Source organism: Gopherus evgoodei, chromosome 4, assembly GCF_007399415.2.
Source record: "Gopherus evgoodei ecotype Sinaloan lineage chromosome 4, rGopEvg1_v1.p, whole genome shotgun sequence".
Classification (NCBI taxonomy): domain Eukaryota; kingdom Metazoa; phylum Chordata; order Testudines; family Testudinidae; genus Gopherus; species Gopherus evgoodei.
Genome location: NC_044325.1, coordinates 106300295 through 106323263, shown reverse-complemented (window position 1 = coordinate 106323263; position 22969 = coordinate 106300295). Strand labels below are relative to the sequence as shown.

Here is a 22969-nt window from a genome sequence, read left to right as displayed (position 1 = left end):
GCCCTTGTGCCAGTCCTGTCTCTCAAACCCCTGGGACGCCTCATCCCACTTACAGTCTCTTTGCCCAATCAGTATCAATTTTCCAACCCTTCAGGCTCCTCCCAAATGGTTAAACTTTAGCTAAGTTATAAACACCTGAAAACAGGTCTTATGATGGAAAGTGTCAGGCAACCTTGACTATAGGCTTAGCTACCAGCTCCACTTATGATGAAAGTTTCAACTCTAGCCAAAGGAAGTCAGAGCCAGGAAAAAGCATTGTTTTTGCATCATGTCCTATTCCAATGCCTGACTGTCAGTGACCTGTCAGTGGAGGAAGTTAGAAGCCATTGGATGAGTTTTAAAGTACAGTTAGAATCAACCAACTCCCAGAGTGGCATGAAATAGGTCATGACTGTAACTTCACTGAGGATGACGATGACACAAATCTGCTAGCCAACTCTTCCAGGTCCTCTCATTCCTAGGGACAGTAAGTCAGCCCATCCTGCTCCTCTGGCCAGAGCAGAGCTCCCTTCCTCACCCTGCTGGTCCCAGCCAGGAACTGACCTGTGCAAGCCATACAGTTCCTTTTATTTGAGCCTGCTAGGCTCTGATTGACAGCTTCTCTGCAGCCTTTCTAGACAGCCCTAGACAACCCACCTTCATTTTTCCTTTCCTGGGGTGGGGTGTGGACTGTGGGGCCTCGAGCAGGAGGCCTTGAAGTGATCATACACGCCATCATAGTGTGCAAATCTTGATTTTTATGGGAATTAAGGTACTCAGCACTGGGCCCAAGATGGGAAGGGGATGAGTCTGACATGTAATTTACAACAAACTTGGGTTACTTACACACACTGAAATCCCATTGAAACGAAGGGGGTTTCTGCATTTTTCAGGAGAGATAAAGGATGGCTTAAGTGCACCTACCAGACAAGCCACTAGAACAGAATCACTGTTATTTCTTTCAGCGGGTGATCTGCAGAGTTCTATAAGGCGAGGAATACCTAAAAGTGTAGAAAAGAATGGAGATAAACAATGTTTGTTATCGAAAACACACCATTTTACACCAAAAATCAGCCTGATGGATTCTTTAGTTGTATTCATTCCCAACTGCTCTACAAGAGGTGTAGAAGGAATCTCCACACATGCATTAGAATGAGCTGTGCAATTTAAAATTGCCACAGTTAGATAACGGCAAAGCATAAACAAATATATTGTTTTCACCCTCTACTGCTCTTTTACAATGAATAGAGCTGACCTAAAAAAAATCCTTCCTATCCATCATCCCCCAACTCCTCCAAAACAAACATGTTTTTCCCTCAATTTTTAAATTTGAAAAATCTGGTCCCTGCTGTGTCTCTTTGCTGGAGGATCCTACTAGTCACATGTGTGTGAGGTTTTAAGTTGAGGAGAGAGTAGATGCTGCATCTTCAAGTGTCACAGCTCAGCTAGTCACTGTAAAAGCTCTGTATCCCCTCCATCCCTAGCTATGTGTAGGAGGAAGCTGCACCCAGTTTTCACCGAAAAATTAGCCACATATTCACTTAGCACATTCTCCATATCCACTGTCAGGACAGACTTTGCAGGGAACCTTGTGGTCTGTAGAGAGCAACCATTAACAAGTGATATAAGAGAGCTCTCCTAGCTAAACCAGCAAGAGCCTCTGCTGCCCTAGTATCAGCAGGAAGTCATTCTCTCCATATTTTACGGTCTCCCACTAGGTCAGCATTAAATTCTTACAGCTGAGTTTTATGGCTGCATGTGCCACTTCAGGATCTCGGCTCAGCCGTGCCAGAGTAACTGCAGATTTCTGCTGAACTCGCTCACAAGCGGTGACTTCTGCTGAATTCCCAGAAGATGATCTTTCAAAGAGCATTTCCATTAAAAGCTGAACTCCTACAAAGAAGTGAAAGTTGCTGTTAGTATCTCTCCCAGAAAACAAAAACTTCTATACAAGAAAGTTTAAAAGCAAAGCAAGCTTTGCCTGAATAATGATGCACAACTGCAAAATATAGGCACAATCCGTATCTGCGCAAAAACATATGTTGTCTACAGAAAACTAGAAAACATAGGGAACCAGCAAATACATTCACATTTCCCCCTCTTCTCTCCAGATTGTTCTAGTACAGACTGATGTCTGGATTTTAGACTGACCTATCATATCTGTCTCAAAATCCACTGCAAGGCTTTTAGTTCTTACTTACATTTAACTTCTTATTTGAGATAAACCTATATGCAGGGGCCTGACGTACATTAGAAGATCTTTCAGGTAACATATAACATGTAACATGTACTAACATGTATGTAACTTCCTTTCCAGCTCATATGTTTGAAAACACCTTTTTAATGTTTCAATTTAATCGTCATTCTCAATTCAAATACATTTGTATGTTTCCCATGGACTTCAATGACAAAGAGGTGGATGTGAAGGAAGATATTCATCTTATGTTTTAGACTCTTTGGGGCTTGTTGCATTCTCAGTAAAATTTTATGCTTCAGTTTTTTCATCCAAAAAAACTCCAAGATATGTGCCTTGGTTTCCAATTGTTATAACATAACAATATTTACCATTATTTTAAATGTCCACTAATCAAATCTATTTTGCTGGGCTAGTGTCAAGTTAAAAGCCTCTATGATGTTATTAGCTCACCCACTGACCAATGTTAAGCTCAAAGCCTTTGTGAAATTACTAGCTAAGTACCTTTACTTTGCCAGGCCTCAGTGCTTATGGCTCAGCAACATTAGCTTGTTAGGTTTCTGTGAAGGCTCAGGGTTTTGTGAAGTTATTGGGTCAGCACATCTAATCTGCTGGTCTGTGGCCATGGCTAGTTTTGGGAAGATTCAATTTAAATTGATAAATATTGGTAAACGTCAGTTTCAGCTGACACACTGAAATGGACTAAAAAAATAATCTCTCTGTAACAGTCAAAGGGAGTGCAACTTCCCTCCTGCACCATGAGCCTGCAGAGACTGGGTGTCACTTGCCCTGTGGCACTGCAGGCATTCCTCAGCATCCCTGCTCTCTCAGCTCCATTCTTTCACCAGCTGGGAATGCCGGGGGATCTCTGCTCTACCAGAACAAGTCTTCCCCACGCCTTGTGCCTGCAGGGAACAGATGTCAGACGCTCTGCAGCCCTGCTGTCAGTGCTGGGAACCCCCAACAACCCTTCCGTCAGTACTCTCCTAACCCGAACCCCACTTCTGCTTTAATTTCCTGCAACTGTAAAAAAAAAAAAAAAAAAAAAACCAGAACAAAAGTAAAAAAAAAATTAAAATAGATATTAAATGTTAAATTCTGCCAATGTAGTCATGGCATAGGCTGCTGTGAGGTGTCTGGTTCAGTATCTTTACCTTGTTAGACTAATGTTATTGCAGAGGACACTGAGGATACTGACTCAGGATTTCCAGTTTGCCGGCCTAATACCATGGGAAAGGATGTAGTGAGGTCATAGGCTCATCACCTCTAGCTTGGTGGTCTGATGGCAAAACACAAACCTCTTATCAACATCTCAACCAATGTCTTGTGCAGGGAGGAGATGCTCAGATTAGGAGGCAGCTCCTCTGTGCTCTCCTCTAAAGATTAGGCTCCTTTAAGGTGTTTCAAGTTGATCATAGATTTACTAGTCACTTTTTGACTAGTTGGGGCACACATGTGCATATGTATACATGCACGCATACAGGGCAAGGTTGTCACTTTAAGTCATTACCCAATTTTGCAGGCTTTGGGCTGCACAGTGTTCCCTGTTGCACTGCGATTGCTGCAAGTTCATGCTATATTCTGTTACTAGGGTGGTGTGCACACAGTACCATGTCCAGGTAACTCCGTTGGCTAGTGCATAGGAAGCAGGTTCATAGCCTTATCCATGCACACCACCAACAGAAATCATACCACCAGCTAAGCGAGATTCCTCTGTCCTGGTGCTTTGGGGGCAGCAAGCCATGGGGGGCATTCTGCTGGTCGCCATGAGGGCAGCAGGCAGGTTGCCTTCGGCGACATGCCTGCGGAGGGTCCGCTGGTCCCGCAGCTTTGGCAGACCTCCCGCAGGCATGCCGCCGAATCCGCGGGACCAGGGACCTCCCGCAGGTGTGCCGCCGAAGGCAGCCTGCCTGCTATGCTTGGGGCGACAAAATACATAAAGCCACCCCTGTGCGTAGCTAGTATAATGTGTGCCTTGATACTACACTGATGGCCACCCTGTAAATATCTGTAACAATAATACAATCAAAACAGTAATGAAGCAGCTACTGTACTCAATTAGAAGTTTTGATGATCCATCAGCTCTCTGGACACATCCACACAGTAAGAAGGGAAAAAAAGATTCCTTGCAGCCCCTAGACTTCTCATGAACTAGATTACAGGGGAGCACCCACTGGGGCACTAGTAACATAGTTATCTATAACTAAAACAAAAAATATCACACTGCCAGTATATCTATGGCAAAACACCCTAAGTATAAGTCTTACAGGTATCATGATTCCTTTTAAAACAGGACATAATGATTAAGAGATGAGAGCAACAGCCAGATTATTAAAATTATATCATTCACAAAACCTACCCTTTCAGTACCAAAACAGAAGAGAAGGGTAGATAGATAGATAGATAGATACTATGCCAAAAACATGTTAAAGGGGATATGAAGCCCCTTTTCCACTCCAATTAAATGCCATTGCAACTGAACTCCCATTTGTTTAATAGAGCCAGGATTTCATTTAAAATGTCAACCATCTGTACACTTCTGTCTATGTATTTATTGTACATATATCTGTAATTTAATATTATGGTAGTATTTTATTTTTATATTTTTGTTAGAACATTCACATAATTAACAAAAATATTAATTGCTTCCAATTAGCAAAAGAATCAGAGCTAGAAACCAAAGTTGAGAAGAGAGCCCAACCAAGATCTTCCAATTCCAAAAACTCTTCTCTCATCAGTATCTCTGGTTTCTAACCAACTGCTAATTGTTACCATATTACACAGACACAGGAAACTATTATGCATAAGTTGGATCTCATCCCTTTTCACAACCCTAGAGGCAGCTGCCTTGGTCTGAGCTTCCAATAAGAGGGAAATATGCAGACTTTATTGTACCACAAACACACTTTGGTTAATTAAGTCTAAGTTTTACATGGACATGTGCCAGGACTAATATGATCACTTACGTGCATCTTCTCACTGGCTAAGAGGGAGTGCTAGATGGCACCATGTGCTAATACATAAACATTTTAATGCTCTGCGTCTGGGTCCAAATAAGGTTTATTCAGCACAAATGAAGTGAACATGTGTGGTCTCAATTTAGACTATAGTGGATGTTCATGCACATCCCCAAACTGCTGCACAATTTATTGAAACCTGCAGCATCAATTCAGCAAGGACCTTATCCTGTAAGGTGCCCTCCACTCCAACTGGGCTTGATTCTCCTCTCTCACTCATTTGGCATCGGAGTAACTCCACTGACTTCCATAAAGTTCCTCCTGATTTACACCAATCTGAGTGAGAAGAGAATCAGACCAAATGTCTTCAGTGGCAGTGGAGAGTGCTCATCACTTCTCAGAGGACTCAGCACCTTGTAGGATTTGATCCTACAAGGAGTAGACTGGAATAGTGGATGTATTATAGATCAAGATGAATCTGTAACAACAAACTGTTTAGATTATGCCTATAGCAGGGTGGTTATCCTGCTCCTGCCCTGAAGGGCTTAAAACAGCCGTGGGGGAAGGTTGTGGCTGGGAGCTGCTAAGCTGGGCTGATTGGGAAGTGGCTGCAGCTGGGCCACGCCTCAGTTAGGCCACAGCTGGCCTGTATAAAGAGGCTGGGAGCCAGGAGCTCAAGAGTCTGTTGTCCCACAAACTTACACAGGATCGTTTTAGGGGTCAAGACAATGATACCACATTTATTATTAATCCGTAACTATTAGCAAATACCTTAATGCTTACACACACACACACACACACACACACACACACCCCAAAATGTTCTGCAGCTGCTGGATAGTTACCAGTCCTGATTGCAGTTTGAGTTTGCAGCTTGGGATCGGAGCTCGTGGCAGCTAACTGGCCAGGAAAGCTGAGCACGAGGAGGAGCCGGGTCTCTGTCGGGCGCGCACCGATGCTCCTTGATGTTGATAGCAGAACGTTACCCAAAGTTTCTCATCTCACCCTTCCTTTTTTATAGGAGTTTAGTTTGGATTCAAAGTTCCTAGGTCTTGCTGTGTCACGCCGCCTCTGGGTTTGCTTGATCACCCGTCAATTGCAGGCGTGACTGTCAGCCTGGGACCTGGCTTTGATCTTCCCTCTGTTGTTCTGTTGTCCTTTTCTTTTTAGCGTGGATGCTTCTTACTTTGTTTAGGGCTGTTGTCTAGGTCTTCAGCCGTTGGTATTTGAACTTATCTCATCAGGACAGGCTGGGGCTGGAGGTTGATTCTATCACCCATGCATACCTCATTCACACATGTAAACTAAACTAATAAGATTACAGCAGGGTTTGCCGAAATGAAGGTTGGAGGAAGCTTTTATAAAATGGAGTGAGTGTTTTAAAATGGAGTTTGAATTACAATATGGAACAGAAGTTACAGTGTAGGCAAGTATAGTGAATAGTGAACAGAAGTTACATTAATAAAGTGAACAATTAAAAACAGTTTCATTTATCAGTTCTACAAGTCTCCCTCTGCCTGTAGAAGGAGAAGGGCCTGGCTACAGGGAGCTAGAGACAGGGTACCTGAGTGGTGCAGGGCTGAGGAAAGTTAGAGGAGCTCCAGCCTAGAAAGCCCCAGGCTGTGGCCTAGCATAAGGCCAACAAGTACTGGGGGTTGCAGAGGGCAGTCCAGGGGTAGGCCAAAGCAGCAGGTCCAAATCCAACCTTGCCAGTGATGAGTAGGTTGATACTGCAGTCTGCTCCAGAGCGTGAGGCTAGACAATGACTGGCAGTAGCCTTATACTGAGGTGAGGTGGGAATAATGAGTGGGGGTTCCCTGGGGAGGGAAGACTCTAAGACTGAGGGGTTACTGCCAAGGGGCAGCACCCCAGGTAAAAAGGACACAGGGATCCAGGGAGGGACATGGGGGCCAGAGGACAGGTGGATCACCAGCCTGCAGAGAGTGCTCCGGAGCTGGAACAAGCTAATTCCCAGAAGTCACCAGCAGGAGGCACCGCAGGGGTGAGTCCGCTCCTCTATAATGCCTAATTGAAAATACATGAACTTACACACAGCATGACCCTACACAGACTTTTGCCTAATATATAGTGTAATCAAATACAAGAAAATCTCCTTGTAAGGCAGCTTTACTTCATGCGCTCTCTCTCTCTCTCTCTCTCTCTCACACACACACACACACACATACCTGACACAAACACACAAAAGTAAGGAAATGAAAACCTAAGCCTCTTATGTGTCCATGGACCCTATTGAATCCAGGTTAGTTTGTGCCAGTCCTCCATCAGTCAGGTCTGTGTGCTTAACACTTTCAGCTATAACATGAGTAATGACTAAAAATTACCCTAAATCTAATTATATTTAGTAAACAGACCACTGCATCATTTCTCCTCAGAATCCACTTCTACAAAGTTTTGTGTAAACAAAAAATGATTTTAAGAGTATTGGTCAACACTGAAAAAGTAGGTCTGCTAAATAAATGTTTCAGCCACAACTTAAATTCAAACCCTTTCTATTAAAAACATATTGTGCAAAACCAAACAAAGCTTCATGGGACAGAAAAAGCTGTGTGAAACGTCACTGACTAGCCATCTACTTTTAGAGATCAACAGGAATTTATGCCCCATTTTAAGACCATATAATCGTAATTATAGAGCTGCTACCAGGTGCCTCCCTAAAATCAGTTAGATCTGCTATTCCCTTATCCACAGGACTGTTCTCCTGCCCTTACAGTCTCCTATAATACCTTGTTCTTGGTTTTTTAAACCTTTCCTCATCTGTCAGGTTTTCTAAACCATTCATCATACTTATTGACTCTGCCCATTTGCCCACATCTTTCCTGAAGTGTAATTCCCAGAACTGGACACAGTACTCCTGCAGAGGCCTTAGCAGGACAATTACCTTCTGTGTCTTAAATACAATACACCTCAGAATGATATGAGCTTTTTTGCAACTGCAACACATTTTCGACTCATTCAATTTGTGATCCACCAATGCCCCAGATCCTTTTCAACAGTAATACTGCCTAGTCTATTCCCATCTTGTAATTGGGCATTTGATTTTTTTCCTTTTTAATGGAAGCACTTTGTTAAACTTCTTCTTGTTAAATTCAGACCAATTCTCCAATTTTCAAGGTTGCTTTGAATTCTAATTCTGTCTTCCAAAGTATTTGCAACCACTCTCAGCTTGGTGTCTTCTACAATTTTTATAAGCATATTCTCCATTCCATTATCCAAGTCATTAATGAAAATATTGACTAGTACTGGACACAAGATTGATCCCTGTTGCACCCCAATAGATATCCCTCCCAGTTTGACGGCAAACCATTAACTACTTTTTGAGAAGTCTTTCCACCAGTTGTGCATCTATCTTATAGTAATTTCCTCTAGACCACATTTCCTTAGTTTGCTTATGAGAAAATGTCATGGGGACTGTCAAAAGCCTTACTTAAAATCAAGAGATATCAAATCTACTGCATCCACCCTATCTCTAGGCCAGTAAACCAGTCATAGAAGGAAATTAAGTTGGTGTGGAATGATTTGTCCTTGACAAATCTATGCTGGCTATTTCTTACAACACTATAATCCTCTAGGCGCATACAACTTGATTGTTTAATAAGTTGTTCTAGTATCTTTCCAAGAATCAAAGTTAGGCAGACTGATCTAATTCCCTGGGTCCTCTTTGTTCCTCTTTTTAAAGGCAGGCCCTAAGTTTTGCCTTTCTCCAGTCCTCTGGGACCTCACCCATCCTCCAGGAGTTTTCAGGAACATTAGTTTTTCGTTTTTTGTTGTTTTTTTTTTGAGACTGCTCCAGCTAGTTCTTTAAGTATCCTAACCACTTCATTTCATCAGGGCCTGACTTGAATGTATACAACTTATATAAAAAGTCTTTAACCTTGTTCTTTCCTCATTTTGGCTTACGTTCCTTCCCCATTTTTCTTAACATTAATTGCACTGGAGTATCTAGTCACAATTTTTAGTGGAGACTGAAGCAAAACCCCGTAAGTCTTTTTGATATCACTTAGTAACTTTCCTTCCCCACTAAGTATATGGTACCTATCTTTATCCCTTAAATTTTCTTTCCATGGGACCTTACCTACCAGTTCTCAGTTTGTTAGTCTGCTTTTTTTGAAATCCATTGTCCTTATTCTGCTGCGCTTTCTTTAGAATAATGAAATCCTATCATTTCATGATGACTTTCACTCAAACTGCCTTCCACCTTCAGATTTGCAATCAATTCCTCCCTGTTGGTCAGATTCAAATCTAAAATGCACACTTCCCAAATAACTAAGTTTTGCCAAAAATATAATTAAATGGCTATGGGAAAGCATTGCTTTTGCTGTTTGTACATTTTGGAGCAGTAATGTCTTATTATAGCATTATACAGTTTGATGAAACAATGCAGGATTCTAATGTACAAAGCTCAATACATAGATGATGTAATCTGATTTATGAGAATCACAGGTCTTCTCAAACATTTTAAGTCTTAATTTATGGAAACAAATGTCACTATCACAATGCTTCAAATTGCCTCAGCATACATCTGCGGGTAATGATGTGAACTACAAATATTAAATCAGCAGGATGGCTATGTATTTGAAGACTTCTAAATCACGTTTATAGATTCATAGACTGTAGGACTGGAAGGGACCTCGAGAGGTCATTGAGTCCAGTCCCCTGCCCTCATGGCAGGACCAAACACTGTCTAGAACATCCCTAATAGACATTTATCTAACCTACTCTTAAATATCTCCAGAGATGGAGATTCCACAACTTCCCTAGGCAATCTATTCCAGTGTTTAACTACCCTGACAGTTAGGAACTTTTTCCTAATGTCCAACCTAAATCTCCCTTGTTGCAGTTTAAGCCCATTGCTTCTTGTTCTATCATTAGAGGCTAAGGTGAACAAGTTTTCTCCCTCCTCCTGATGACACCCTTTTAGATACCTGAAAACTGCTATCAGGTCCCCTCTCAGTCTTCTCTTTTTCAAACTAAACAAACCCAATTCCTTCAGCCTTCCTTCATAAGTCATGTTCTAAAGACCTTTAATCATTCTTGTTGCTCTTCTCTGGACCCTCTCCAATTTCTCCACATCTTTCTTGAAATGCGGTGCCCAGAACTGGACACAATACTCCAGTTGAGGCCTAACCAGCACAGAGTAAAGCGGAAGAATGACTTCTCATGTCTTGTTTACAACACACTTGTTAATGCATCCCAGAATCATGTTTGCTTTTTTTGCAACAGTATCACACTGTTAACTCATTTAGCTTGTGGTCCACTATGACCCCTAGATCTCTTTCTGCCATACTCCTTCCTAGACAGTCTCATCCCATTCTGTATGTGTGAAACTGATTGTTCCTTCCTAAGTGGAGCTCTTTGCATTTGTCTTTATTGAACTTCATCCGGTTTACCTCAGATCATTTCTCCAATTTGTCCAGATCATTTTGAATTTTGATCCTGTCCTCCAAAGCAGTTGCAATCCCTCCCATTTTGGTATCGTCTGCAAACTTAATAAGCGTATTTTCTATGCCAACATCTAAGTTGTTGATGAATATATTGAACAGAGCCAGTCCCAAAACAGACCCCTGCAGAACCCCACTTGTTATACCTTTCCAGCAGGATTGGGAGCCATTAATAACTACTCTCTGAGTATGATTATCCAGCCAGTTATGCACCCACCTTATAGTAGCCCCATCTAAATTGTATTTGCCTAGTTTATCAATAAGGATATCATGCGAGACCATATCAAATGCCTTTCTAAAGTCTAGGTATACCACATCCACCGCTTCTCCCTTATCCACAAGACTCGTTATCCTATCAAAGAAAGCTATCAGATTGGTTTGACACGATTTGTTCTTTACAAATCCATGCTGGCTATTCCCTATCACCTTACCACCTTCCAAGTGTTTGCAGATGATTTCTTTAATTACTTGCTCCATTATCTTCTCTGGCACAGAAGTTAAACTAACTAGTCTGTAGTTTCCTGGGTTGTTTTTATTTCCCTTTTTATAGATGGGCACTATATTTGCCCTTTTCCAGTCTTCTGGAATCCCTCCTGTCTCCCATGACTTTCCAAAGATAATAGCTAGAGGCTCAGATACCTCTACATTGTAGAATGGCAGCGTATTTCAATTACAAGGCCATTCCGAGACTTCACTTTGTGTTCCTCATCAACATGTATTGGCCAGCAGATGCAGATTCCACAAAGAATTATAGCAAACAACAGGCTTAATTTGCATTGGATTGCATCCATAGATCATGTTGCCCTGTGATTAACACAGGTCACCTCTCAAGCTCTCTCCTTTTCTCACATGCATTCCATACATACAAATACATCATTAACTCAGCTCAAATACATACCATTTCCTTGGATTATTTCTGAAGCACACTGGTCCAGCACAGACATGTTTGCTAATATTGTCACAACCTGCATTAATGAAAGAATAGAACATAAAATATAATGTTACAATTTAGAAATTGTATACTCACTATTTCATATACTAAATAAGATAGTATAACCAGAACAATAGAGTAGAATAAAAAACTATCCTTGTGTGCTAACATTTTATTATCACTTCTCCATGCTCTGAGGTTGCCTTATCTTACACTCAGCTGTTAATAACATTCAAGAGTAGCTGGAGTGTATGTCTCCTTTCCCCCAGCCATGCCACCAACATGTACCGGGGGTTGCCAGATGGAGGTTGTGGATCCATTACTCATACAACAGAGGATTTCCTTGGTGGCAAGATTTGCATGCTTTATGGAAGTCCCTTTACGCTGCTAATTCATCATAAAGGGACTCAACAGCTACAAACAATTGAGCCTCTCGCAGTCTTCATTTAAGTACAAATCCTGAATTCCATACTCAAATTCAGACACAACTCCTATTTAGTAAGTACTGAGAACTTCAGTGTATATCCAAGCAATACTATTATTTAGAAGTTAGTTTTAATCTTCAAAGCAATGATAGAAACACTGATTAATCCTCAGAACCCTCTTGGGAGGTTGGTATTTTGGGCCCTGATTCTGGAAAGTATACCTATTCAAGGACAACACATAAGTAGGATTTAGCATGCACTCAGGTGTTGTCCTGAACAGAGATGGACTTAAACACATGCTTAAATGTTTTCCTGAATTGGTGCCACAGTCACATTTTTCAGCTGAGGAAACAAATTAAGGACCTGATTGGCAGAGCTGCTGAGCAACCACAATAGTTGTGGGTCTTCAGTGCTTCTCAATCAGGTATTCATACCCTACACCTTCTTGTAATAATATTTATGCAAAATATGCCTCAAGATGCATCATTTAAAAACTGGTAACACTGATTAATATTCTTGTGGAAAGTATGTACAAAATTCATATTAAGAGTTCTGAACAAAAACTGAAATTATGACTACAGTGTGTTTACCAGACAAGTCTGGGAAGTGAGTAAACCAATTTCTCAAAGACAAAGGAAAAGTTAATGCCTCCTTCCAGGTGTCAGTTGATTAGCTATCACCTAGCAAGTGGCCATTCTTTGGCAAGGAAGAGAGGCAGGAACAGAGAGATCTGCATTTTTGCAATCAACAACATGGAACCTCTTTTGTCACAAGACTCCATGTCTCCAGCTTCACAGCGGGAATTAACTGTATCTAGGGTAGCCCTCAGAAAATGCCTTTCAAAAGGTGACTAGACTATAAAACTGAGGGGCAAAAATACCCCAAGCTATCGCTCCCTCTCACCTAAGAACACAAAGGAAGCAACCCTTTGACTTTGCATGGGGATTCTGATGAGAGTTTGTGTCATCAATGTTGGTGGGAATACGTGATAAGGATTTTTTACCTTGAGCCAAATCTAACTTTTTAAAGTTTTAGCTACTAGAAAGTGTTTTATCCTTATTTCTCTTGTAATCGCTTCTGACTTTAATACCTTATACTTACACATACTTAATCTCTATATAGTTAAAAACTTTAAAAAAAAAATCAAGACTAATCTAGTGTTGTAGTTAAACCAAACTGTTAGGGTAACTCCAGTTAAAGTAGCAAACAGTTGAATGTTGACTGTTTACAGGGACAACAGACCTCTAATATCTGAATTGCCTGGGGAGGGCTGTACAATGCAGATACATGTTTGGGGGAAATTTGAGAACTGGAAGTGCATGAAGTCACCCTGCAAGTAGCAACCAAAGCTAGTGGAAGCCAGAGTGTGACTGAAGTGTTGCTGACAGACTGCTGGGGTCAGAACTACTGGACCAGGGCTGCAGCTATACACACACACTCGTATGTGACCTGCATCCTGTTTGTGAGAGGCCCAGATTGGGAGGTACAACAGCAAAACATTGTGAAGCACCCATGCATTCAGGATAGGTGCTGACAACCCTCACTGGTATGATTGCACCCTGGAATGTGACAGAAATTAGGGACCTGATTGGAAGGACTGATGAGCAAGCACAATAGGAGTTGTGGTCTTCAATGCTTCTCAAAATCAGGTCCAAAGCAATTTGTCTTTGGCCATATGACAATTCATCGATAGAAGTCGGATTAGAACTCAAACAGCTAGCTCCTAATCCACTACACTATACTGGTTTTGTTGATGCAGTGCTTCAGGGTCACATGCAAAGATATTGTTATTTAACATTAACATAACTCCCTGCATAGCTTGCTGCATGCAAAGAACCATATATGTTGTTGACATTACTGTGTAAAGGGATTGTGAATAACCAATATTATATGTAAATTACAAAACAAATAAATAATTGCATTAAAAGGATTTTCTTTTGTCTTTTTTTTCCTTATTCTAGCTTGATGCTGTTGATCTGCTTGAGGAATAATGGAGGAAAGGAGGATACATTTGGCTAACAGCTTTTGGTTGTAGGATTTGTGTTCGCAAACAAACTTCCTTGACAGATGTAACACGCATGAGAACAAATTACCATTAATGTTGATCTCACTCTGCCATTATAGTAACAAAGGTGACTAATTTTTGTACTCTGACATAAAGGCCTTCCACTTTCCAAGGCAGTGTTACAGTGTCATCTCTCTGAATAAATTCACTTACTTAGAATGAAAATAAGCTGATGAATCTCTAAAGAGTGACAGGTAGAAAAATGGAAACTCAATATATGTCTAGGTATTTATTCCATGTTAATAATTAACAGAGTTTCAAGCAGCGTGTATATATTTTTTCATTCTAAATTATATCCTGTTAACAAAAATTACTTCCTCTATGTAGAGTCAGTACCCCATGTGGCTCTCTAAGTGATAGATGAATTCAATTAACCACAATTTGAATACACGCCAATTATTTCGTCTGCAAGTTATTTTATCTAATAAGTATTTTTATATGTAAAAATGTGTATCTTTTTATACAAGAAATTATTTGAGCGAGGGATGTATTTCAGCTCAATCAAGACAGGTATGCTTTCTTTGAATATACAGTACTTTTCCAGAAAAGGAAGATGGAAATATCTGGCTTCATGCTTAACACATGTCCAACAGCACCGAGGATGGCAGGTCATGCCATTGGGCAACAGGAAGAACATGACAAAGGGGTCAACTGAAAAAAATCTCTTCATTAAGACACTAGTTGGAGAAGGAAAACTTACAGGACTTATCATAAGAGAACATGCAAGAATGGTGCAGGATAGACAGGGATGGTGGTGCTCTAAGCACCATCTGACAGCATGAGAAGAATTCAGATTATTTCACACAAAGTGAGCAGAATTTTTCAGTGGAAAAATGAGTCATACCTTTTTGTAATGTAAACTACATTCACAAGCAACATAGAATACAGATTAACTGAGAGAAGACACTACTCTGAGTGTTTGTACTTATTCTTACATAGCATATACTTATTGGTATTACCAGCTTAGTATAAGTACAACTCTTATCTCTCACAGAAAGATTCATACAATGGAGAGACTAAAAATGGACTCTCCTGGCGAAAACACAATTCTATCTGTAGACACAGCCTAATTATCATCATTTTGAGGAAAATGTCTCTCTTTTTCATAGACTTATAGAAATGTAAGGCTGGAAGAGACCTCAAGAAGTCATCAAGTCCAGCCTCCTGTACTGAGATAGGATCAAATAAACCCTGACATATCCAGCCTTTTCTTAAAAAGCTCCAATGATGGGCATTCCACAATTTCCCCAGGAAGCATATTCCAGAGTTTAACTACTGTTATAGTTAGGAAGTTTTTTTCTAATATTTAACCTAAGTCTCCTTTGCTGCAAATCTGAAATTTGTCTGGATCCTTTAGCAACCAATGAATTCTGTGTCATAGGACACCTATGAAAACGGAACACAGACCACATTCTCACTATCTGCCTATGCTCAAGATCTATAGGACTGTCATGGTATAAACCCCCACTCTGAACCTTAGAGTCCAAAAGATGGGGTACCAGCATGAATTCCTCTAAGCTCAGTTACCAGCTTAGTACTTGTAGCGCTGCCACCAACCAGGAATTCCAGTGCTTGGTACACTCTGGTCCCCCCAAAACCTTGCCCAGGGACCCCCAAGACCCAGTCCCTCTGGATCTTAACACAAGGAAAGTAAACACTTTCCCTCACCGTTGCCTCTCCCAGGCTTCCCCTCCCTGCGTTACCCTGGAAGATTACTGTGATTCAAACTCCTTGAATCTTAAAACAGAGAGGAAAATCCACCTTCCCCCCTCCTTCTCTCTCCCTGAGAGAGTGAGTAATCCTAACACAGAGAGAAAATAACCTCTCTCTCCCCCTTCCCTCCTTTCTCCCCACCAATTCCCTGGTGAATCCAGACCCAGTCCCCTGGGGTCTCACCAGAATAAAAAAAAATCAGATTCTTAAACAAGAAAAGCTTTTAATTAAAGAAAGAAAAAACAGTAAATATTATCTTTGTAAAATTAAGATGGAATATGTTACAGGGTCTTTCAGCTATAGACACTGGGAATACCCTCCCAGTCTAAGTATACAAGTACAAATTAAAATCCTTTCAGCAAAATACAAATTTGAACTCCTTCCAGCCAAATATACATTTGCAAATAAAGAAAACAAACATAAGCCTAACTCGCTTTATCTACCTAGTACTTACTATTTTGAATCTATATGAACCTGTATCAGGGAGATTGGAGAGAAACCTGGTGGCATGTCTGGTCCCTCTGAGCCCCCAGAGTGAACAACCACCAAAATCTAACAGCACACACAAAAACTTCCCTCCCTCAAGATTTGAAAGTATCCTGTCCCCTGATTGGTCCTCTGGTCAGGTGACAGCCTGGCTCACTGATCTTGTTAACCCTTTACAGGCAAAAGAGATATGAAGTACTTCTGTTCCATTAACTCTTAACTATCAGTTTATGACAAGGACCATTGGGAAAGTCACAGCTCAAGCCAATCAGGATTTCCAGTACTACAGTGTAATTCCTAGACATAATATCTCTAGGAAAGCTGTCAATAAACATATCAACCTTAACCATAAGGTGTCAGGGAAGGGCACTGGCCACAAAATACACTGTTTGCTCATTGGCCTTCGAATACTCCCATGTCTAGAGGAAGCCACATTTCTTTGAACCTTTTTTGGACTGTCTTGATAGGAGGAACTGAATTGCTTAAAGAATCAAAGGACTGATAATGGAATAGATAGACCATTTCACCTCAGAGTCGCCAGTTAAAATCTACTCCAGTGCTGTTGTGACTGTAAGCTGTTACTACCCAATGGCTATCCAGTGGAGTGTGCTGAGTTCATGAAAAGGCAGCTGCATTAACAAAACCTCTACCACAAAATAAGCAATGACACTCTTCTTAGCATTCTCTGCAAAGAGGCCATGAATGTGCAGGGAAAGAAAACCATCTCAACTCCTAGTTGTGGGCCATCCAGATAAAGGCTGGGGCATATTGGTGGAGCAGAGTGAGAGAGCTTGCAGTATCACTTCCCAGTACGTCATTCTTTGGTGACTGAAGATGTACACAAGTCCTCAGACAAATCTACATTCATTTCCAGACCAAAATAACTGGGTTGTGTTTTGCATAAACTTCTGGTAATCTAGCACCCAAGACACTTGTATCTATAGTAAGGGGGTGGGGGGGATTGAGAGAGGAAAGACAAGTTAAATTTTTAGTGATGGGCACAACATATACATTCAAAAAAAACACATCTTCACAATCATTGCTGCAGCAGCTGAAAATGTTATCTGAATTTTTAATAGATCACCAAGAGTACACTTGGTATAGTATGGATTTTAGAGCAAAACACAATAACTAAAAAGAACAGGAAAAAAAAGACTAATACACTCTCTCATTGGCTCAGGAACCATTATTCTGTATCAAATTCTCTCACCATTGGGAACACCAACTCATCTTCCTTAGAATAGCAGGAGGGAAAATGAATTATTTATATACTTCCTGGTAGAGAGAAAATCAGCAGCAGTTTTTGGATATTTGAAAAGTATCTCAAGGATTTCAAGAGGAACTTATCTTTGCTCAGGATTCTTGTGGTTTTATAGCATATCACCTTTACAGCAGTGGAGGGCTGATATCAAGAATAACCATCTAGCTCCCAGTAACACTCTACCCAGTATAAACAGGTATCTGACACTCTTCAATAAGCATGTAACAATTGCACTACATTGCCCACAAAGTACTAGCCACAACAATAAATCACAGATTGGGTAGGGGTGTGGGGAGAGGATTTATGACAAATCTCCTACAATGATACTTCCTATTCCCTATGAGGCTCTAAATTACTCTGGGGAGTGTGAAGTGGCACCCAGAGAGCAGGATCAGGGAAAGGGAAAGGTGGTTTACAGCCACGTCTCCATTGGGCCCAAGACCAGCTCCTCAATTCCTAAATTTCAGCCAACTTCACACTTCATCAATTCCTTAGAAGTATTCAAGTATCCAAATGCTAGGATTCTCATTACCATTGTACCTACAAATGATGCAAATCATATTTGTTTCTTTCTTATCTGTAATTGGTATTTTAACGAGTAGTAGCAGTTACAGTACATAGTCAGATTTAAGGATGGGCAAAGCAGCGTGGATAAGGTAAGAATAAAGCCAAACTATAATTGAACAAAAAAAAAAAAGTCTGAGGTTTGAAGCCAATGGGTTACCCTGCTTTGGGATTTTCAAACATCTCTGAATTGCCTGGTTTGGGCTGGAAGCACAAGTACTAAAATACTCTGAGAGAGGCTATTTTCGTGCTGTAGCAATGCTACCTACACTAGGAATTTCTGGAAATTTCTAGAGACTCTCTTTTCAGATGATTTCCAGCTTTTCAAATGGAACAGACTGGGATAAGCACAAGAAGAATCTGAATAAGTATTCCAGCTGCTGGAAAATTATCCAAACCTCTGAAGCTTTTTACATCCATCTATCACTAATTTTGATTGGAAACTATTTCCGAAGGGCTCACAGTTCAGAAAGAAACTTGACTTCATGCAGCAACTTAGTATTTCAGGCCAAATTTGATTTAAATCAGTACAGCCATTTTTAAGTTCTAGAAGTAGAAAGAAAAGAAAAGAAAAAGAGGAAAAAAGAAAAAGAGACATAGGTTTTGTGATTTAAGATTCTTTTTGATGCTCCTATAAATCAAAAGCAGCTTCATGTTCCAAAATGAAATTTTGAAGCCATTAATCTACAAATTGAATAAAGACCTTTGGGTGCTTTTTTTTTTCCTTAAAACCAATTTAAATAGTTACAATATTGAGGTAAGAATATCAAGTAATCCACATGTGCCGTTAACTACTTTTCATATTGTATCGTTCTTTGCATTTATTAACAGTCTCTCTTTGGTCAAAAATGCAGTCTTTATACTGTGTCTTCTGATGTATTTCCCCCTGTTGTATTTGCTATGCATACCTCAGCTTCAACAGCTGAAACACTTTACTTAAGCTCAGAATTACAGTAGCAGGCAACAGGAAACTATGTGAGCCTCCAGCCCAAGGTATTATCTTAAAATACGGATACAGTCATTAACTTTAGGGATCATTTAACTATTACTTCACACAAACCTAATGGTGATGGGCACCCTAGAAATACAGATCAGACTGATAGATAAACTGATCAGCAAGTATTTGTTCCACTACATGAAATCAGAGTTGTTCAGGTACGTGTCACAGGCTGTCAACTACTGAATGAGATTCTCATTTAGTTCTAATACTATGGGGCTATGCCTTGGTGCAGGGGAATCAAAATTTTACTTGTTATCATGAAATTATAATGGTGTTGTCTACAGCACAATGACAATCACAGAATCAGGGAGACCCACCATGCCACTTTTACAGAGAGACTTTTCAGAATAGAACTTTAAGCATTTCCCTTAAAGGTCCTGAGCCAAAGCACTTAAGTATGGGAATAGTTCCATTGGCGCCAATGGGATTCCTCACATGCTTAAAGTTATGTGAGTTAATGTTTTGTTAAATTGAGGCCTAAAAGCTAATTTTCAGAGATGCTGAGCACTAAGAATTCTGGGTGCTTAGCACCACGGAAAAAAACAGGCTCTAAACAAATGTATTAGTGACTTAGGAGGTCTGCAATGTATTTTTAAAACTCTATGAGAAGTCTCTTCTCTTTAAATCTTATATAGCTTAATAATAAATATATGTTTCATATCTTTACAGTTGTTGCCACATCATGTTAGTCTTATGGATTTATAAAATTCACCTCTCAATATCTCACAGCGCATATATAAAATCTAATAGAAACCATCTAAATTTACAAGAACCTCACAGATAGAAGATAAGAACCAGCTAGACAGATATTTCACCTACATTTTTTTGTTTTAATATTAATTGGCAGCATTTGTACATTACAGATTATGTCATCTGACAGTAAAGAAAAACAGAGGCGTTTTTAGCCCCAAAAAAGAATAGCCTAACCAACCACAAACTCTGACTGAATTTGTAAAAGATGAACTCCCTTTTTGGTTTTTTTTGTGATCTGGTTGACACTGAAATATGGAATGATGTTAAGTCATGTTCTCTTAGAGTCAGTGGTACATTACAGAAATAAAACACTTCTGGGAAAGCAATCTTCTGTAAAGAAAAGACTGATTGAAATTTGAGGAAACTATAAAGTTAATTAAAGGTCTTTAAAGAAATTTTCATTAGATATTGTGAATGGAGATGTGTCAGCTTGAAGAAATTATATTGCAAGGAGACCATAACCACAAAAGACTATGATAATGTGTCTTGTTTTAAATTACAAATGTTGATTTATTAGCATGTTTAACTAATAGTGAATGAAAGTACCAAACAGTATTTGTGTTATTGCTAGGACCAGATTAAAAATTCATTTACAGGCTAAAAAGGCAATGCAAAGTGAATGTCCTCATTGTAAACCCAAAGTGTGTCAAAAGGATTAAATAACCAGAAGGTTTGTTTACTGTTTGGGAAAACTCAGTCCACAACGGAGACTAAAGGCTACCTAGCAGAGGTGATATGGGAGACACGCGCGGTCAGGTGCCCCACAGAGCTGCTGCTTGGCTTTTACTAAGCATGCTCACACAGACTGAGCATGCTCAGTAACATCTGCTGAAGCCTCTACCCTCTCTCTGCCCCCGACTATCAGCAGTTACTGGTCAGTTCTGCTGCCAAGAAATTCTAGCTATCAGAAACAGTGAAGATGCTAGCAAGGGAAAGATGAAGAAATAGAGGGAGACTGGACAGGCATTAGAGGGCAATATAGGTACATTTTGGGGCCCAGTGGAATAAAAGATATCCTCCCAGTTATGACCTGCTCTTCAATGATCAGTATCCTCATTTTGTGAGTCTTGCCCTGTACAGATGAGAGGCATGATCTTTATTGTTGCTAAGGTCACCATGTTTCATAAATTTTTACTGATACTGCTGATATAAGTAGAAAAATTCAAGCTCAAAATGAAAATGACCAAATCATTAAACTGAGTGGCAAAGAAGATCAATATGGAACCACTAATCTTCTTAGTTAATTACTAATTTAAGGCTGGTTCATCGCTAAGTAAAATTAATTTCTGCTACACATTATGAGTGTGCATATTGTTTCACTTAAATGAATCAAATGAAGATAAGCCAGAAAGAGTTTTCAAAGTTCCAGACACCCGTCTGCAGGGTTAAAGGCATGTCTGGCCACTTGCAAGAAGCAATATGGAGTTTATTAGATTTCTTTATTTCCTTATGTAAATTAAAAACATCAAAGCAAAGTCAACCTACCTGGAGGCAGCATATGGAGACCTTTTTTTTCCCCCCCATCAAAGGCTGACAGCAGATATCAGACTTATGGAGCAAGACCTTTTAGACAACTAAGAGGTGCGTCAAGTGTCCTAAGAAACCTCTAAAGAACAAGAGTGAACTTCCTCTGGTACTATATGAAGGAAGAAGATTCAATACTATATGAGCCAGCACAGCATGTTTGGTATTCAGGACACAACATAGGATGGGAATCCCTTTCCCTTCTTCCCTGTTCTTTTAGGTCTGGAAGCAGCACCCAGCTGTGTGTATGACAATCATTTTCTTTCTACTATCTTACTGGTTAGTAACAGGCAATGTCACAGCAGCAGTTGGAGGCAGGAGATGTTGTGGCAGATGGTCTCAGGGAGATGCAAGAGGAATTCTTCTGGGAACCATAAGATTCAGCATGAGGGATTAAGACAAAATAAACATCTCACCTCTGGAGTAAAGGAGACACTGAATATTTCTATTTACTCATATTTTTCCACACTCTATATCAATATTTTAAAGAATTAAACACAGGACTAGCCTGTAACTAGGACTAGAAGACAGTGTACAGGTGTAGAAATCCCCCTTACTTGCCTACCTAGGCTACCTGGACTTTTTGTCTGAGTGACTAGAAGTAAGCATGGTGCGTGAATGCTTACTCCCTCCCTGGAGAAGGTGGGCAGGGGAATGGAGCGTGGGCAGAGCTAAGCCTCTCAATTGCTGGCCAGAGTAGCTGAGTGAGTGAGAGTAGTAATTTATTGGTGTCTATACCAGCAGTAAATTACTACTCCACCGGGAGCAAGAAAGATGCAGGAGTGGAATTGTGACTCAGGGAGGGATTAGGGAATTTGCAGAGTTTATGCAGCACCCGTTGCTGACAGCAGTGCCTGAGATCACCACCTAGCCATATGTTGTGATATTTATTTAGAGGGAAAAGGTGTCGTGAAATATCAAAATTCTGCAGCAGTTTGAGATCTATTATATTGTATGAAATCTATTTTTATTGCTTCCTGCCAGACTGAAGAGAACCAGATGGAAGAAGCACTCTTACGTATTTGTGTCTGCCTTGTTTTCGGTCTTACAAATTTATAAACTACCCTAAAACCCATAGCCTATCTTTATCATTTCCAGTTTCTACAGCAGACAAGAAGCTGCACTTTCTGCATCAGCTGACAAGGTGGAAGGCAAGGGCAGAGTCAGCAAGCAGTAATAATAAATAAAAACTGCAACAATGATATAGCATTTTCCATCCATAGATGCCATACATCAATGAGTAAATACTGTTTGCCCCACTTTACAGATGGCAAAAGAAAAGCACAGAGAAGTTAAATTATTAGCCCAAGGTGACATCAAATAAATAGAGTCAGGAGTAGATTCCAGGGCTGAAATTCTGGCCCTAGTGAAGTCAATGGAAGTTTTGTGATTGATTTCAATGGGGCCAGGATTTTGCCCCAGGTCTTCTGATTCTGGCTGGTGCCTTATCCACTGCAACATGCTGCCTGTCTTGCATGCTTCTAACTCCCAAGTACTGGACCAAAGGCTGGACATAATGATCATTTTGGTTGAGAAAGGACCCCGGGAGTTTATGTCTCCATTATTTTGACTCCACTATGCTTGCCAAAGCTGATTTTCACACACATTTATATTCTTACATAAGTTTCTCATGGAGTGTCAAAACATAGTTATCTGCC

General features: G+C 40.3%; 1 protein-coding gene across 1 annotated transcript in view; it reads right to left on the bottom strand.

Annotated features, from left to right (window-relative positions):
* The window catches only part of INSC (INSC spindle orientation adaptor protein), a 125005-nt gene that overhangs the window by 2618 nt on the left and 99418 nt on the right, over nt 1–22969 (bottom strand). The window contains exons 9-11 of the mRNA XM_030562620.1: nt 11488–11554; nt 1717–1872; nt 904–980 (exon numbers count right to left, since the gene is read on the bottom strand). Of these exons, the coding sequence (XP_030418480.1) occupies nt 904–980; nt 1717–1872; nt 11488–11554 (300 nt within the window). The remainder of the gene's footprint in view (nt 1–903; nt 981–1716; nt 1873–11487; nt 11555–22969) is intronic.